At 48.8% G+C, this 19,062-nt stretch overlaps 1 protein-coding gene across 5 annotated transcripts in view; it reads left to right on the forward strand.

Moving 5' to 3' along the window:
- Window positions 1-19,062, forward strand: part of SIPA1L3 (signal induced proliferation associated 1 like 3) — a 246,732-nt gene that overhangs the window by 163,977 nt on the left and 63,693 nt on the right. For all 5 annotated transcript variants that reach the window (XM_079799983.1, XM_079799984.1, XM_079799982.1 and 2 more), the window contains 4 exons: window positions 483-586; window positions 3,961-4,118; window positions 11,931-12,507; window positions 18,147-18,421. In XM_079799983.1, coding sequence (XP_079656109.1) covers window positions 483-586; window positions 3,961-4,118; window positions 11,931-12,507; window positions 18,147-18,421 — 1,114 coding nt within the window. The remainder of the gene's footprint in view (window positions 1-482; window positions 587-3,960; window positions 4,119-11,930; window positions 12,508-18,146; window positions 18,422-19,062) is intronic.

Raw genomic sequence — 19,062 nt, forward strand, 5'->3', positions numbered from 1 at the left:
TACAACCAGCCACATAAAGGACTTTAAAATATATATATATATGTTTATTGATTTCAGAGAGGAAGGAAGGGGGAGAGAGAGATAGAAACATCAAGGATGAGAGAGTCATTGATTGGCTGCCTCCTGCATGAACCCACTGGCGATCGAGCCCACATCCTGGGCATGTGCCCTTGACAGGAATCAAACCTGGGACCCTTCAGTCCGCAGGCCAATGCTCTATCCACTGAGCCAAACCGGGTAGGTCCACATAAAGGATTTTAGTTACTCCACATTCTCACCAGCCTGGGTATTGTCAGACTTTTACCTTGTTACCCATCTGGTGGGAGTATAATGTAAGGTTTGCTTTTTATCTAAATGTATTGAATTTTAAAGAACAGAGTTGAGTGAACACATCAGGTTAAAAACGGACACAGATGGTATGTGGGAGATGGCAAAAACCCAGAGGTTTGGAAACATGGTACTAACTTGTGTTTCTGTTTCAGCTGACTCCACGGGAACCCACTCCCTCTACACGACGTACCAGGACTATGAGATCATGTTCCATGTCTCCACCCTGCTCCCTTATACCCCCAACAACAGGCAGCAGGTCAGTAGGGTCCAGCTGATAATTTCCAGCTGGTACACGGCTGAACCCCAAGGCACTCTTTCCCCACAGCTGCTAGCTGGCTGCCTGCCTGGCACTAGAGGCTCTGGTGTTGTCCTGTGCAGCAGTTGGAGGCCTTTAGCCTTGGACCCCTGCACCACAGTCCCATCACCTGGGTCAGTTGTCATTTAGTGGCAGTTTTTTCTTAGCTGTTCCTTGGCCGCCCTGCTGGCCTCTGCCCCAACTATCCTCTAGGGCAGGCGTCCTCAAACTACGGCCCGCGGGCCACATGCGGGTGTTTTTGCTGTTTTGATTTTTTACTTCAAAATAAGATATGTGCAGTGTGCATAGGAATTTGTTCATAGTTTTTTTTAAACTATAGTCCGGCCCTCCAATGGTCTGCGGGACAGTGAACTGGCCCCCTGTTTAAAAAGTTTGAGGACCCCTGCTCTAGGGCCTCTTTGGTCATTAGGGATCCTATGAAGAAAAAAAGTGAATAGGTCAACATTCTTTTAACTGCAACTGAATGAAATGCAAACCAAATTGGCATAAGCAAAAAGTGGGATGAGCTGCACTATATAAGTCTCAAGTGTTGGGAGAGTACTAGCTTTACGTATGGCTAGATCCAGGGCTTAAACAATGTTAGGAATCCTTCCATTCCTGACCTTTGCTTTTCTTCATAGTGTTCTTATTTATAGGTCTTCCCAAGTATCAAAGATGCCCATTAGCAGCACTTGCATCATATCCCTTTAGCATAGCCACCACAGGGGAAAGAGAGTGGTGCCTTCCAGGTGTCCCAGAGACATTTCAGCACTAAATCTCATTAGATCACTTGCCAGTCCCTAGGCTTGGGGTAGGGATGGACTGGGCTGAGTGGTCCAGCCTGAAGTACATGCCCACCCCTAGAGAGAGTGATTGGCGTCAGGAAGGTGCTTTCCAAAAGGAGATTGCTGTGGCTGCCAGAAGGAGGAAGAGGTGAGGTGCTGGTTGGGCAACAACAGCTAATGCCCACTGCCAGGAGGCTCCTCTCCTAGACACACCATGCAGACTCAGTCCAGGAGCAACTCTCCCTAGTTTCTAATGAACAGAAACCCTGCAGACTTTCGATGATTTGGGAAGTGTATATTTTTTCCATTGGTACAAGTGGCATTGTAGATGTTATATGCCAGAAATGGTCAACTCTGGGTTATTTCATAAAGTTAATGGCATGCTATAAGAGGATTGGCCTTAGAGTTAGACCTGTGTGATGTCTTTCTGCACCACTTCCTAGCAGCATGATCTGACCTCTCTGAGCCTCAGGTTCCTCCTCTGTAAAATGGGTGGAATGATAGTGCCCATGTCTCGGTTTCATTAGGAAAGGTTCCTGCACTCTTGCATGAAACCAGAATACAAGGCATATCCTGACCAGAGGGGCAGGGGAAGCGGTACCTATTTCTAGGTATTTGGGAAGCATGGGGGAGGTGTGGAAGCTTGAGTTTGTTTTATTTACTTATTTATTTAAAGATTGGTTTTTAGAATCAGGCAGAAGTAGACTCAAATTCTGGGTCTTTCCCTCCATGTCTGTGTGACCCAGAACAAGTTGTGTAACCATTGTGAGCCTAAGTCTTTTCATCAGTAAAAGAGGGATAGGATGAGTTAATGCCTCAAAGGATTGTTGTGGAGATTAAATGAGATTGCATCTTTAAGATATGGGTATAAACCCTGGCCGGTGTTCTCAGTGGTTAGAGCGTGGTCCCCTGCACTGAAAAGCTGTGGGTTTGATTCCCAGTCAGGGAACATACTCAGATTGCGGGTTCAGTCTCCAGTCAGAGTACATGCATGAGGCAACCATTCAATCTCTCTCTCTCTCTCTTTCTCTCCCGCTCCCTTTCTCTCTCTCTCTCTCTCTCATTACTGAAAACTATATCCTCAGATGAGGATTTAAAAAGAAGAAAAAGATAGGGTATAAAATGCCAGCCATAGTAACTGAGTACTTTTATCTGGAAATTTTATTTAATCCAGTTTAAAACACACATAAAGAACTAACAATATAACAAAATGATGTGAGTCGTGCTTCTAGGAGTGTCTGCATTTCCCACTGTGGCTACCTCACATAGAACTACACGCAGCTCTTATCTGTGGATTCCTAACAGTTATGTGAAGGCTAAACTTAGGTAAATAAGAACCGTGTAATTTCAGGAAATAAGTAATATACCATGAATACATCACCCCTGCGAAGGTTACAGCGTCTCCCTTGGACTGACAAGTAAGGCGGGGGGGGGGAGAGGGTACAGGGCTCCCATAAGCCTGTATGGAGCTGAAGTTGCCCCCGTCTTCTCAACTCAGCTGTCCCGGGGAAGGGGCAGTGGCTTGGGACTGACCCTGTGGGCTGTCTCCGGTCTGCCTCTGCCATTGTCCGTGAGTGTAGCCCTGAGCAAATTGAAGGCTGCCAGCCCCTGCTGCCCTCCAGTAGATGTTTCTTGAGTACCTACTGTGTGCTAGGCATTGCTCCTGGCACTGAGGATACAGCAGTGAGCAGCAAACAAAACAGACAAAAATCCCTGTTCTCATGAAGCTGACATATTAGTGCGAAGAGGCAGATGAGAAACAAACGGAAGAGGGAAAAGCTACTGTTTGCGAAGTGTCAATAAATATTAAATAACAGGGACAGAAGAGCAGAGATGGGAGTATTGAGGGGGTGAGAGCTTGGATAATACACTCAGCAAAGGCCTCTGTGGGAGGGTGACATTTCAGCCAAGACCAGGAGGGAGCCATGTGGGGATCTGCAGGAAGAATGTTTCAGGCAAGAGGCCTTATGCAGAGGCCTTGAGGAGGAAATGTTTCTGGCATGTTTGAGGAGCAGCAAGAAGCCAGTGTGGCTGGAGCAGAGTGAGCAAGGGGGAGCGTGAAAGGAGATGTCAGAGAGGTGATGGGGGGGACAGCAGGCCTGGAGCTCCCTGGGCCATGTGGCAACTTGGTCCTTGCCCTGAGTGAGCCACAGGAGGTCTCTGAGCAAGGAAGGACATGATTGTCCCAGGTGTCCCGGTTCCCTCAGACCAGTGGTCGGCAAACTCATTAGTCAACAGAGCCAAATATCAACAGTACAACGACTGAAATTTCTTTTGAGAGCCGAAAACCGACTTCTGCGCATGGGCCACGAACTTTCAATCGCACTGTACGTGCGCACCCGCACGTAGTGTTTTGTGGAAGAGCCACACTCAAGGGGCCAAAGAGCTGCATGTGGCTCGAGAGCCGCAGTTTGCCGACCGCTGTCTCAGACTATGGGGCGGGTGGGAATAGCGAGACAGTGAGGAGACTGCTGTGATGGTCCAGATAAGATCCTGGAGCCAAGTCGAACTTTGACGCTTTTCTCTCCCACTCTGTTTCCCATTTACCAGCTTCTACGGAAGAGGCACATAGGAAACGACATTGTGACCATCATCTTCCAGGAGCCGGGGGCACTGCCTTTCACCCCCAAGAACATCCGCTCACACTTTCAGCATGTCTTCATCATTATCCGAGCCCACAACCCCTGCACTGACAATGTTGGCTACAGGTACGCACCCCTGCACGTGGCTCCAAGGAGCCACCCAGGGCATTGCCCCACCTCACCCCTATTTCCTTAAATCCCAAAAGCTATTTCCAGCATCTAGGCAGCATGCAGAGAGACAGACAGCGAGCAGTGAGATAGCTCAGGTGGGGTGCCTCCGGTGTTTCATGTTTGTGCTTCAGCAGGGGAGCTCTTTCCACACACTCCCCCACCTTATAAGAGAATGATTCTCAGCCAGAAAGTGGCATAGTGCCCCAGTTTTTATATTTTCCAGGAGTTTTGAGAAAACCCACTTCTATCTGACTTAAGGCAAGAAAGCAGTTGTATGTATTGGCTCTCACAAATGACAAGTTCAGGCCTAGCTAAATCTGTTCCATTGTCCTGTACGTTGCTTTATTTGCTGGCAGCTCTGAGCACAACATCTTTCCAGCTGTAAATCCAGCAAAAAGAGAGTTTGCCTTTCCCAGGAAAAGAAACTCCAGGATTGAGGCTTGTTGACCGGCTGGGGCTCAGGTGCCCATGCAAGAGCGAAACCACCGGCTACACCTAGGCATCAGGTGTGTGAGGAGTAAGGTCCCAAGGGGAAGTCGGTAGAGGGAAGGATGGAGGCAGGGAAGGTAGGAACTCCCTTGGGAGGTACTGCTGAGGTTTTTAGTTTACAGATCAACAAGTGACACAGGCCTCAAACCCATTCAGTATCTTCTCCAACCACAAGTTGTCACCCGGTCCCCAAATGAGAAGCACTCTGGGTGTGGGGTGAGGATAGAGTTGTGGTCCTTGGAAAACCAGTCAATCAGTAGTTCAGGCCCAGGGTCAGCAGTTTACCCTGGAGCAGTGCTGCAAACTCTGGGGAATGGGCTAGGAAGTGATATTTTCCGTCTTTTGAAAGTGATTTGAAATTCAAAATATAGAAAAGGTAAAATTAAACAGTAAAAAATGATCCAAGTCTCCCACCTTTGCTTCTTGGCGGATTGACAACGAGAAGCAGGAGAGGTCTACGTGCATGCGCACTCCGCACTCTGCCTGCGGTCCGGGAACTTTCCCCTAGGCGCAAATGAGGAACCGAGTCCTCCGTCTATAGCCTAGGCAACAGGCCTTCAGCACAAACTCCAAGTCTCCCACCTTTGACCCCACACTAACCCAGTTGCCCTCACAGAGGCAACTCCTAGTAGCAGTTTATTATACATTAGAGGCCCATTGCACAAAGATTCGTGCAAAATAGGCCTTCCTTCCCCTGGCTGCCGGCACCAGCTTCCTTCTGGCACCCAGGACCCGGGCCTTAGCTCTGGCCGCTGCCTTCCGCCTTCTCTCCGGCCCTCCTGTAGCTCTCTCCATCCCCCGCGCTCTCCCAACCCGGCCTCATAGCAGGAGTCCCGCCCAGCCCCGGCCGGCCGCTCTGCGCGAGCATTGCCCAAAGGCTCAGAGCAGCCGGGGCGGGGCGGAACACCTGCGTCCTAGCCTGGCCACCACCATCTTTGTCACGTCAATTTGCATAGTCCTTCCTTATTGGCTGTGGGCGCCACCATCTTTTGTCATGGAGTGATGGTCAATTTGCATATTCCGTCTTTATTAGATAGGATTCTGCTATTTTGTGCACATACAGGCAAATACTTACGGGTTTTTCTTTTCTACCTTTTTAATACAGAAGGTAGCATATCACACACACTGTCCTGCACTTTGTATTTTTTTCACTCAGTAGTCCTTGAGATCTTTCCAAACCAGTACACAAGTGCTTTTTCATTCCGTATGACTGTAATATTCCATCATAAGGATGCCTGAGAATCTTCCTCCATCCCTGTCGTTTGGGTTGTTTCCTGTCACCTGCTATTACAGTCCATCCAGCAATGAATAACCTATTTGTACTCTCATTGTACACATGTCCAAGTATACAGCCGGAGAGATTCCTAAAAATGGAGAGACAAAGTCAAAGGATATGTCTGTGGGTGCATTTGGTAGCCTTGGTGGAATTGCCAGAATCTATCAGTTTCTTCTCAGCTAGTGTCAGAGAAGGGAGGGGGGTCCCAGTGTTTGGCACTTGCTGTTAAGGACCATTGTGCTGGATGTGTGGCAGGGCCTCTATGCAACACAGGCTCAGGCCTAAGCCCCCCACTCCACCCCTGCCACCCCTCACCCCTTTGTTTCAGCAGCAGCTGTAAGTGCCTATGTCTTGTGGCTTGAGGTCACTCAGATGATATCCCATGTTCCTCAGCAGTTGAAAGATAGCCCTGATGAGGGAAGATAGAGTTGTTCTTGGGTGTGCCTGGGTGCATGCACATACTCAGAGGAGGAAGTAGTCCTCTCATCACACATGAGAGGCAGAGGCTGAGCAAGGTTGGGCGGGCCTTCTCCCTTCCTCCCTATCCTAAAAAGTACAGAAAATAATACAACAGAAGCCCGTGTGCCTACCACCAGATTTAACAGATGTTAACATTTTGCCATATTTGTTCCAGCTCTCTCCTCTTTATTTTTAAGAAAGAAAATGTTAGAGATTCAATCAAAGCTGCACCCTCACCCTCCTTACCTCTTTTCCCACAGGCAGCTCCCCTCTGGACAAACCTTACCCTGTCCCCGCTGTGTTCCCAAACACATTCTGTCATAGCACTCATCACCCTGTAACAATGACTTAGTGATGTGGCCCTTGCCTCCCTTGAAGGTAACCCCGTGTCATGTTCATCTTCATATGTCTATCACGGCACAGTGCTTGCCATAAGTGGGTCCTCGAGACATTTTTGCTAGCTAGACAGATACCTGGCCCAAACACCAGGGACACTGAGGAAATAGTTGTTGAATAACTGTGAATACTCTAGAAATACTTAATGAGCTACAGTGAGCAGGTGACTGGTAGTCACACCGTCTCTAGTGGTGGGACAAGTTGTTCTCCTTTCCCATTTCACGTGTGCTGTTTCCAAATAGTACACCAGCATCCCTGCAGCCTGGGAGCTGTGAAAACCCAGCCCCTCCTGCTAGGGAAGTTAGAGTCCAGTGTTCTGATTGTCCAGAAATCTTCAGCAGCTTACAGTTTCATGATTTTTAAAATCATGAATCAGGACTATGAGAAAAGCCAAAATCTGTCATTGTAAACAGCCACGTGCTGAATGAAGAAGTTGCAAAGCTGTTCACATCTGTAAAGCACAGTCTGAATGCACTGTTGTTTAGTTAGAGAGACTGGTGAGGTCATCTCATCCATCCCTCTGCCTGGGGACAAGGCCATGCTCACAAGGTTTTCCACAGAAGAAAATCTGTGTGGCCTTTGAAGAGCCTTTTCACTGGAAAGTGCCCTTTTCTGTCAAACCTGTACACACTGTATGTTGGTAGAAATCTGTTTCTTCTTGGTCTGTCTGTTCAAGATTAAATATTTAATTTTCTTTAAATTAATCAGTATTGAGAGCCTGTGATGGTGCTGGGGAACCAACTAAGCCGGGGTGGCACCTGCTCACATGGCCCTCCTAGGACGTGGAACAGGGCCTCTGGGCAGTGGACAGTGGAGGTGGAGAGCAAGGGGTCTGGGCTCATCGCAGGCAGCATGCAGGAGCTCCCTCGGCAGTCTGCACATGCTTTGGTCCCTTGCAGTCCTTGCTTCATGGGAAAGCCACAGTGATCCTTACAGATTGTCAGTCTGGTTATCTCTCTTGGCTAGTGCCTGCATCTGCCAGGGACCTAGCAAGACACAAACGTCCCCCTCAGGGTTTTAGCTGAAGGGATTAATGAACTGACTACTAACAGTGTGGCTAGGTTAAGGGAACATGTACAGGAAAGTGAGGCATCTAGGGATCAGCAGCAGCAGGGGGAAGTTTCTGGAAGTTAGGGAGAGCTATGGCTTTGGGAGAGGGGCCGCCTGACAAAAGCTATGGCTGTGAGTAAAGACCAAGGACTACAGCTACCGCCACTATCCGAGCCCTGCAGGGAGGCAGTGAAAATAAATAAATACTCCACCTTCTCTCTCCTCTCACCTTCCCATCACCTGCCTGTGCTTCTGTTGGCTGAATTCACCTGGAAGACAGAGGGCACAGGAACACAGGTGAAAGTGACAATTTGTAGAAACCCACCTTCCAGGATGCTGAGCAGGTAGAGAATGGCAGGGACTGGATCTGGGAGCATAGATGGTGGATAACCGGCCCAGATGGTTAAATGCTTGCTAATTCTCATGATCAGGATGAAAAGTGCTAACACACCTGGCCCATGGTGTCCTTACTAGCCTCCTGCTCTTTGCTCTCAGAGCTCTGGCTCTTTCCTGGTCAGGCACATGCTACACTCTCCCTTTAGCTCTTCCTCTGGCTCCTGCTCAGCCTTAGATCCCAGCTTCATTGTCACTTCCTCAGAAAGGCCCTCTCGGACTCCCTGTCCAAATCAGTTCCTTCTATTGTTCTGTCATATCCATTCCCTTTTTTGTCTTTATAAGTTAATTAGAGGCCCGATACATTAAATTAGTGCACCGGTAGGGTCTCTAGGCCTAGCCAGCAATTAGGGCCGATTGGGGCCTTCTGGCTGCCGGCCAGGGCCTCCCTTCCCTGGCAGCCAGCTGCTGGCTGGGGCCTTTCTTCATTCTGCACTGCCCCCAGTGGTCAGCACATGTCATAGCAAGCGATCGAACTCCTGGTTTCCCGGTTGAACTCCCAAGGGGACACTTTGCATATTAGACTTTTATATATATAGATTTGTGAGTATGTTTCTTCTCCTAGAGTAAAGGCTCAGGAGGGTAGGGCACACTATATCCCAATGCCTAAGGAGTAGGCATCCCAGAAATGGTTGTCAAATGAATATTGTACTGGCCACCTTGTGTTGGGAGTCAAAACCAATAAGCTTACATGATGTTTGGGGTTCATGGAATATGTTTTAATCAAGAATCTCATTATTTAGCCCTAGCTGGTTTGGCTCAGTAGATAGAGCATCGGCCTGAGGACCGAAAGGATCCAGAGTTCGATTCCAGTCAAGGGCATGTACCTTGGTTGCAGGCTCCTTGGCCCTAGTCCTGGTCAGGGCTCGTGCAGGAGGCTACCAATCAATATGTTTCTCTCACATCGATATTTCTTTCTGTCTTTCTCCTTTCCACTCTAAAAATCAATGGAAAAATATCCTCAGGTGAGGATTAAAAAAATATTTTTTAAAAATCTCATTATTTCTGCAGCCATGTCAAATTCAGTGCCTGCCCCCCATGGTAGGCATTGGTCCAGAAGGCTGCCATAGAAACACTGTGGCACATGGGCCCTGGTCCCCTCTGCTGGGCCTCAGGGATAAATTTGGCTACAGACACCAAGCTCCTAGACTTGGAGACTGGGGGGGTGGAGGTGGGGGGAAGCATGGTTCAGATTAAAGCCATAAGATTGGATGAGCTAGATTACCTCTGGAGGGAAGAAACCATCATGCTTCCCCAAGGCTAGGAAGCCAGATTGTGAACTCGGGAGGGCTTCTGGGCCTCCCATGAATGCTCATGTTCTTGGGTGTTCCCCAGGGGAAAAAAAAAAATCTCATTATTTAAAAAATTGTTCTACAGTAGGAAGAGAAACAGTAGATCTCTTCTTTTATATATATTAGAGGCCCGGTGCACGAAATTCATGCACGGGGGGTTCCCCTCAGCTCAGCCTGCACCCCCACCAATCTGGGATCTCTCGGGGGATGTCCGACTGCCGGTTTAGGCCCGATCCCCAGGATCAAGCCTAAACCAGCAGTCGGACATCCCTCTCACAATCCAGGACCACTGGCTCCTAACTGTTCACCTGCCTGATCGCCCCTAACTGCCCCCCCTGCTCGCCTAGTTGCCCCCAACTGCCCTCCCCCACTGGCCTGGTTGCCCCTAACTGCCCCCCGTGCGGGCCTGGTCACCCCACGCAGCCTGCTGCTCAGTCGTTTGGTCACCCCTTACTAACCCCCCTGCCAGCCTAGTCGCACCATGCAGCTTGTTCGGTTGCAATGGTTGCTTAGGCTTTTATTTATATACTAGAAGCCCCATGCACAAAGATTCGTGCAAGAATAGGCCTGCCAGCACTGCCTTTGCTCTGGCCCAGAGGCGCTTTCCGCCTTCGCTCCAGCCAGAGCTGCTTTCCGCCTCTCACCTTGTCACATCAATTTGCCTATTCCCTCCTTATTGGCTGTGGGCACCGCCATCTTTGTCGCAAAGTTACAGTCAATTTGTATATTTCGTCTTTATTAGATAGGAGGATAGATCTTTTTTTAATTGATTTCAGAGAAGAAGGGAGAGAGAGGCAGAAACATCAATGATGAGAGAGAATCATTGATCTGCTGCTTCCTGCACGCCCCAAACTGGGGATTGAGCCTGTAACCCGGGCATGTGCCCTGACCAGGAATCAAACTGTGGCCTTCTGGTTCATAGATTAACGCTCAACCACTGAGCCATGCCAGCCTGGTAGGAAGTCTTTTCTAACACCATACTCTCGAGTTGAAGTTGTTGTAGAGGCCCAGTACCGTACGCTAAGGAAAACTTACCGAACTTATTGCTCACTCATTTACAGCAACTCGTACTATTTTTTTAACCATCATATGTAAACAGCATAACTCGCGGTGACTCTGTAGCCCCTTGAAATGTCTTTCAACAAGAGTCATCCTCCCCCAGTCTTGGGTGATCACTTTGGCAGATGCCACAGCCTATTCACTTGATGTTAGAAATTATCTGTCTTTTAGCCTCTGGGTCTCAACTCAGTTTGGTCATTAGAATGTTCAAAGATACTTGTCAAATCTCCAAATCCTTTCCCCCATAGAAGCTCAAGGCTGCTTCTGCCTGGAAGCCTCCGTGGACCAAGTGGTGGGGAGGCTTACCTCTCCTCTGTTTCTCCACCTTGCACTTGCTTCCCCAGTCCTGCTGACTGCCATGTCTCACCTGTCCAGGGTAGGAGCACAAGGAGAAAATGAGACCAGGAGGTGTCACTGAAACTGATTGAAGCTGGCTGCATGCTCTCTGGGCTCCTCCTATTATAAGGGTCACCTAGAAGGCCCCTAGCTGGGGGTGGGCAGGGATAATGGGGCTCACCACCCAACTTTCCCTAAATGTTCCCTCCCTCTCTCTATAGTTTGCATAGTGGGTGAGGAATTTTTGGGAACAGGTTTTATATCATTTCCTTTTTTCCATTCTCACTCAGTTGCTATCTGATTTTTATCATGGTGGCAGCTGGGTCAAAACTGAAGTAGGCAGGGTCCCATTCTAACTTCCTATAACAGTGAATTTTCAAAATGACCTTGATGAGATGATTTATATCACTCAGGCATTCTACAGTAATGCTGCTTAACTCACCCTCCCCCCTTAAACTCAGTGATTCACACATTTGCAGGTGAGCTGAGATCTAGCTGGCCTTGGTTCCAGAGCACAGGTCAGGTCTATGTCTACTCCAAGTGGCCCTCATCCCTCTGGGACCAGTAGGCCATCTAGAGTGTGCTCATCTCATGGCAGGAGCACAGGAGGCGAGCCCAGGCCCCACCCCGCCACACATTGCATGCCTTTGCTTGGCAGCCATTGGCTCAATCAAGTCATGTGACCAGGCCCATGATCAGTGGGATAGGGGTAGACCTGCCCACAAAATATATATATTTTACATATATATGTAAAATGAGAATAATTGAAGTTAAATGGTGCAGGAGAATTATTCTTTAAATATCAACGGTATTATAACATCTACTGTATAAGAAGTAAAAAATGCATGTATGTCCCCTAAGACTCTCTAAAGTTTCCAGTCTAGTTAGCCAGCAACTAACTAATTAGAGGTAGACTTCCATTCTTAAAAAGGTGAGCTCTCTAATCGTGTATTTTCTTTCTAAAGGGGATCTCAAATGCCTTTCTTTCTACCATCTAAATGATTTCTCCCTCTTCAGTATGGCTGTGACCCGATCCAAAGATGCTCCTCCTTTTGGTCCCCCCATCCCCAGTGGAACCACATTCCGCAAATCTGATGTCTTCAGAGACTTCTTGTTGGCCAAGGTGATTAATGCAGAGAATGCTGCACACAAGTCCGACAAGTTCCACACTATGGCCACCAGGACCCGCCAAGAGTACCTCAAGGATCTGGCTGAAAACTGTATCTCCAACACACCCATCGATTCCACTGGCAAATTCAACCTCATCTCCCTGACCTCCAAGAAGAAGGAGAAGACCAAAGCTCGGGCAGGCGCTGAGCAGCACAGTTCAGGAGCCATTGCCTGGAGGGTGGCGGCTCAGGACTATGGCCAGGGGGTGGAAATTGACTGCATTTTGGGGATTTCCAACGAGTTTGTGGTACTACTGGACCTACGCACCAAGGAGGTGGTATTCAACTGCTACTGTGGGGATGTCATTGGCTGGACCCCAGACTCCTCAACGCTAAAAATCTTCTATGGGCGAGGGGACCACATCTTCCTGCGGACCACAGAGGGCTCTATGGAGGACATAAGGGACATTGTCCAGAGACTGAAGGTAAGGTCGAGACGGCAAGGGCTACAGCGGTTCTGTGGTTCACTTACCAGCTATGTGACCTTGAGCCAATTTGCTTAACTGCTATGTGACTCAGTTTCTCCATCTGAAAATGGGAATGATAATCATCCTATTTTGGGTGATTGCTTTAAGCATTGGATGAGTTATATTGCCCAGATAAGCTTGCTTGAGTTGGTGGACTGTGGCCTCCGGATGCCACTGTCTGCTGGCTGTCTTTGCCTTTCTAGGCCTTTGCACTCTCTGATTCAGTTCAAGTTGGATTGGTAAAGCCCTGCTCTCAGCTTCCCTCACTTTAAAACCCATGCGCAGGTTTAGTATTTAGATTTTCCATTGGGATATGCAGTCCATGAACAGAGCCTCTGCTTTGCTCACTTGCTTATTTCATTTCCATAGATAAGGGCTGGCACATAGTAGCTGTTCAATCAGTACTGATTAGTTGGTTAGTTGAATGGGTTTATTGAACCCTGCTTCTGTGTAATCATTTTACATGCATGATTTCACAATCCTCCAACCGTCCCCATGGAGTATAAGTGCTGTTCGTATACCCACTTGACAGATAAGGAAATTGAGACTCAGAGAAATAGAGAGATTCACATAAGGTCATACAGCCAGTAGATGGCAGAGTAGGATCTGAATCCAGGTTTTTCTGACTCCAAATTCGATTTGTGCCCGAACTCGAGACTGGTAGCCTACTGTTTACTCAGCATGTCCATTTGAGTGTCTATAAGCCCCCAAAAACATGTCCAAGAGCAAACTCCTAGTTTTCCTCCCACTGCCTCCCGGAGTTTTTCTGTCTTGGTAAAGGACAAGTTGGCACTTCATTTGTTGAGGTCAGAAGCCTTGGCATCAGCCTCACTCCCCTCTTTCTATCACACCCACATCCAATCTGTCAGCTCCACATCCAGTAGTCAGACTCCAGCTACTTCTAGCCTTCTACAGCCTCCACCCTGGCCTTTCCTGGACTGTCCAGTAGCCTCCTTACAGTCTCCCTTGCCTCCGCCCTTGCTGCCCTATGATCTGTTCTCAGCATGGTAGTCAGAGGTGTCTGATCATGTCACTGCTGTGCTCAAAACCCTCAGCTCACTCTAGGTAAAGCCAAAGTCCTTATGGTGGCCCGTGAGGTCCTACATGAGGTCAACCTCTCTGACCTCATCTCCCCATCACTGTCTCTGCTCCAGGCACACAGATTTTTGCTGTTTCCCCAGTGTGCTAGGCAGGCATCCAACCTCAGGGCCTTTGCACTGCCTGTGCCCTCTCACTGGAACAATTTTCCTGATCTGCACATGGCTCACTTCCGCCTCTCCTACAGGCCTTTATTCATATGTCACTTTGCCAGTGAGGCCTCGTTATCTAAAATTGTAAACCCTCTCCACCCACTGCCCCTGCTTTAATTTTCCCTATAACTTTCCGCCATTTGAAGTGGTTTTTTTTATATATGTTGTTCACCACTGTCCTCAGCACCGAGTCTAGCACCTGGTATGCAGTAAATATTCAGTGAACTTGTACTGAAAGCATGCATGTATACCACCCTGTAGTAAAAGCAAAAGTGAACATTTATGGAGGACTAACTGTGTGAGACCCTGATCAACACCTTGCACGACTTTGCATTTCTTCCTCAAAGGGGCCCAGTGAGGGAGATACCATTGTCATCCCTACTTCACAGATGAGGAAACTGAGGCCCAGGGAGGTAAAGTGGCTTGTCCAGGACCCAGAGTGAGTTAAGTGCCTGAGTTCTTCCTCCCCAAATCCTGAGAGCAGATTGCACATTTTACCCACATCCTCTTTGTGCCACTCCATCCCATGCCCACCTCGTGCCTACTATGGGTGTGGTGCTTCTAGAGCACCTTTCCACAGCCCTCACCATCTCAGTGCCCCAGAGCCCACTGAGAAACCAGGTGGCCAGGAAGTGATGGCGTAAGCCATCTTCTGTGAAGGGCAGGCCCCTCTGAAACAACTCATGAGAGCGAGTCTCTCTTCTTAAATCCTTCGGGGTGAGGAGTCCACACCCTCCCTGCCCACAGAACTGGGATTCGGACATCTTCTCTTGCTAAATCAGTAAGTTTTATTATGTGCCTGGCCCTGGGTGGAGCAATGCTGAGACAGCAGTGACTGTGATGGGCCCAGGCCTGCCCTCCTGAGGCTCCCACCTGAGGCCTAAGTACCAGGAGGAGTGTTGAGGGTGCCAGGGGAACCTATCATGGGAGACAGTCTCAACCAGCAGGGTGGCTGCAGCCCCAGACATATTCAATTAGGTACCAAACCTTAACATTCAAAGGATTTTATGAAATTGTGCAAGGGGGGTGGGGGGGGAATGTCCCTCAGCCCGGCCTGCACCCTCTCCAATTCAGGACCCCTCTGGGGATGTCCGATTGCCTCTCGCAATCCGGGACCACTGGCTCCTAACCGCTCGCCTGCCTACCTGATCTCCCCTAACTCCTCTGCCTGCCTGCCTGATAGCCCCTAAATGCTCCCCTGCTGGCCTGATTGCCCCTAACCACCTCTGCCTCACCCCGCACCCAGGACCCAGAATTCCCTCCTCTGGTCGGTCACAGGCACCCAAGACCCAGGCTTCCTTCCCTCTGGCCGGCCGCAGGCACCCAGGACCCGGGCCGGCTGCAGCCGCAGGGGATGGCTTTGCCTGGGCTGCAGCCACTGGCACCCAGGACCGCGGGGCAGGCGGCTTGTCCCTCTCCCGGGCCACAGGTGCAGGTACAGCCGCTGGCACCTGGGACTGCGGGACAGGCGGCTTGTCCCTGTCCTGGGCCGCAGCCTGGCTGGTCCCCTTTCCTCTCTCGCAAGTTCATTTGTGCCTGGTTGGTCCCTATTCCTCTCTTGCGAGCTCATTTGTGCCTGGCTGGTCCCTATTCCTCTCTAGCTAGCTCATTTATGCCTGGCTGGTCCCCATTCCTCTCTCCCCAGTGTTGAGTGTCTGAGCCTTTAAGCTTGACAGTGTGAGGGTGTGACGACCATTTGCATTAGCTCTTTATTATATAGGACTAGAGGCCCACTGCGTGAAATTGCGTGAGACCCAGACCCAGCATGCCGCGGGACCCAGCGTCAAGTCCTTGCCCACCTTGAAGACAGTTGTGAACGGAGATAAGAATAGTTTCCTGCCCTAACCTTTCCTTCTCAGGAGCACTTAAATTAACCTTCGTTGGAAGATTAGAATTGAACAGAGCAACACTTACTTGTTCCCATGAAGAAATCATGACGTTTGGTTGTAACGGTGGTCACGGCCACAGGGTTTTTATAAGAGAGATAGCTCTCTGGCTTCCCTTAAAAATGGCCTGCGTTTGCACAGGACAGTAGTTAGCTGAAGCAGGTGTTGGGTGCCCCCTTTAGGTGATACAAGAAGCATACCATTTGGCCATGGTTCCACCAACCTTCTACTCACATACATTACCCACTAAGCACCTCAGCTTGTGAGCCTGGCCCCCAGGATTGGGGCTACCTCCATGAGGAAATTACTTTTATACTGTGACTAGAGCAATAAATAAGAATCATCCTGATAGCCCCTAACCACCTCTGTGAAGAATGAGGGACAAAGAAACAAAAGAGCAAATGGCAGGGGGAGCAGCAGGGGAATACAGCACAGTGGCTGAAAGTTGGAGTTCCAGAGTCAGACCTAGAGGAACTGACATCACCTCAAGTTTCCACACCCAATAAAATAAGCTAATTATTAATACTAGCGAAATTGGGCATATAAGGGTGTACCCAGCACCTGCTACACAAAAATCAGTCCTCAGGAAAATGAGCTTTCAGAGGGGGGCTTGGGGCAGTGTGGCCGCATGACACGGCAGAGGTTCCTTGAAACTGATCTGTGTGTTTGGTTTCATAAGGCGTTCTCTCTGCCATTGGACCATTCTGGAACCTTGTAAACTTCAGGAGTGGATCTCTCCTTCGGGCAGTGATTTCTTCGGTTTGTTACAAAAGCAAAGGGGACAGGCACAGCAATTTCAGGACACTGAGACAGTTGCCTACCAGCTCCTGTCCAAAACGATCCAAAGTAACTGTTGTGGGTGATTGTAGACTGAGCTGCTAGTAGCTGAAATAAGGTGGGCGTTTAATACTCTTGTGCTTGGTGCTCAGGCTGGTCAAGGACAGGGCTCACATCCCTTCCATCTCATGGTTTCTCCTTTTCCTTCGGTCACTCCATACCCACATCCCTGTCTGCTGGGAAGGAGAATGTGTGAGCATGGAGAGCAAGCAATTTTATTTTTAAAAACACAAGTAGAAGTTCCATCACTTCAACTCATATCCTGTTAGCCAAAGCCAAGTCATATGTCCACACCCAGCTGTGGGGAAAGCTGCGAAATGTGGTCCCCAACTAGGTGGTCCTGTACCCATCAGAACTCTGACTTGCAGTCGGGGGTGGGGAGTCTTATTACTAAAGGGAAGGAGGGGAGAATGGAGTCTGAAGGCCGTTAGCAGTTCTGCTGCAGCATTATCTGAGCTGCCTGGACCCCCCAGAAGATTGGGCCCTCCCCAGGACTCCCAGGGCTGGTGTGGCCTAATTGGTCACGGGCACAAACACAGATGTGCAGACTTGACTCTATAACCCACAGCCAAATACTTTGGACACAAGGATGACTGCTTCAAAGGGAAGAAATTTCAACTCCCAAAGTAGAAGTAATAGGTCAGGATAAATCCAGTCATACTTTCTCTTTGAGGCTTTAAACAATTTTTTAATTGATTTGAAAGAGAGAGATGTAAAGAAAAATACTGATTTGTTGTTCCACTTATTTATGCATTTATTGGTTGATATATATATATACATACATATATATATATATATATATATATATATATATATATATATATATATATATATATATATATATCAGAGTACACCCCAGTGAGTAAGGATTTCCACTCTTTTGTGGCATTCCCATCTTAGATGTTGCCCTACTTCCCAAATTCTCTGTCCAAATCAGGAACCTAACAGATGTGGTTTCATTTTCAGGTAAGTTTTTTCCATCCAAACTCTCATTTCTTGCTAACTACAGTCACAAATGTGATCAATTTGGATTGCAAGGAAGATTTTTGTGTGTGTGTATGTATGTGTACCTATGTGAATGTGTAGTGTGGCTTGTGGGATAAATTAATTTCTTACTGTGGTCAGAAAAGTGTGAAAGCCACCACTCTTATAGGCACTTTAAATAAGATAATTTCTAGCCAGGAGTTGACCGCTCACAGGAAATTTGAACCATCACACATTCTCTTTCCTTAATGCAGATTTAGGAAAGGGAAGACAGATCTTGATGGAACTTGCTTAATAGCCATAGCTTGTTAGGTTCATCTTTTTGTCCCAAGAAGAGGATGTGCTAAAGGACAGGGTTCTGTTCCTTGGATCCTCACATCTATATATGTTTGGAGAACATGGCTTGGCTAGTGACTGCTGCCTCTCTCTGAGATAATGAGCCATATGCTTTCTCTCCAGAAGTCAGGATCCTGGGCTGGGACTAGGTGGGTGTTTGTGCTCCTGCACCCTGGCATCGCCTGGGAGGTTACATAGGGATCAGCTGGGTCTTTGGCCTCAAAGGAAGGAATCTGATCAGGTGTCTTCCACAAGAGCTGACCCCAAACAGCTTGTGAAGCTAGATCCCACCTGTTGCCTGCAGGTGATGACCAACGGCTGGGAGACGGTGGACATGACTCTGCGGAGGAATGGGCTCGGGCAGTTGGGCTTCCACGTGAAGTACGACGGGACTGTGGCCGAGGTAGAAGACTATGGGTTTGCCTGGCAGGCCGGCCTCCGGCAAGGCAGCCGGCTGGTGGAGATCTGCAAGGTGGCTGTGGTCACCCTGACCCATGACCAGATGATCGACCTGCTGCGCACCTCCGTCACCGTCAAGGTGGTCATCATCCCACCCTTCGACGACGGCACCCCCCGGAGGTAAGGGAGCTCACCCTGCAAGGTGGGAGGGGCTTGGGGGTGACAGCTCCCAGAGTACTAACAGGAGGCCTCCCCAGGGTTGTTGCTTGAGGGCCTTTGTCATCTGGAAAAGTGGTAATGGTGATGGAGTAGAAGTCAACATCAGCCAAACACATACTGCAAGCCAGTTACGGTTTAAGCGCACCATATGCGTATTATCCCATTTCATCTCCACAGCAGCCCCATGAGATGGGCACCCTCAGCAGTCTGTTTTCTAGACAACGCATGCAGCATTAAAGTAACTTGCTCTAGCCCTGGCCAGTGTTCTCAGTTGTTAGAGCATCGGCCCGCTCACCAAAAGGTCTCAGGTTCAATTCTCAGTCAAGGGCATGTGCCTGGGTTGCAGGTTCAATCCCCAGCCCTAATCGGGATGCATGCGGAAGGCAACCAATTGATGTATCTCTCTCACATTGATGTTTTTTGCTCTCTCTCCCCCTCCGTCCCTTCCACTCTCTCTAAATATCAATGGGAAAAATATCCTCCAGTGAGGATTAACCAAAACAAAGGTAAATTGTCCCAGAGTACACTGCACTTCATTGATTTGTTTGGCACGTGTTTATTGAGACCTTACTATGTGTGAGCTCCAGTCAAAGTGCTCAGGA

This window comes from Cnephaeus nilssonii, assembly GCF_951640355.1.
Source record: "Cnephaeus nilssonii genome assembly, chromosome: 20".
NCBI classification, from domain to species: Eukaryota; Metazoa; Chordata; class Mammalia; order Chiroptera; family Vespertilionidae; genus Cnephaeus; species Cnephaeus nilssonii.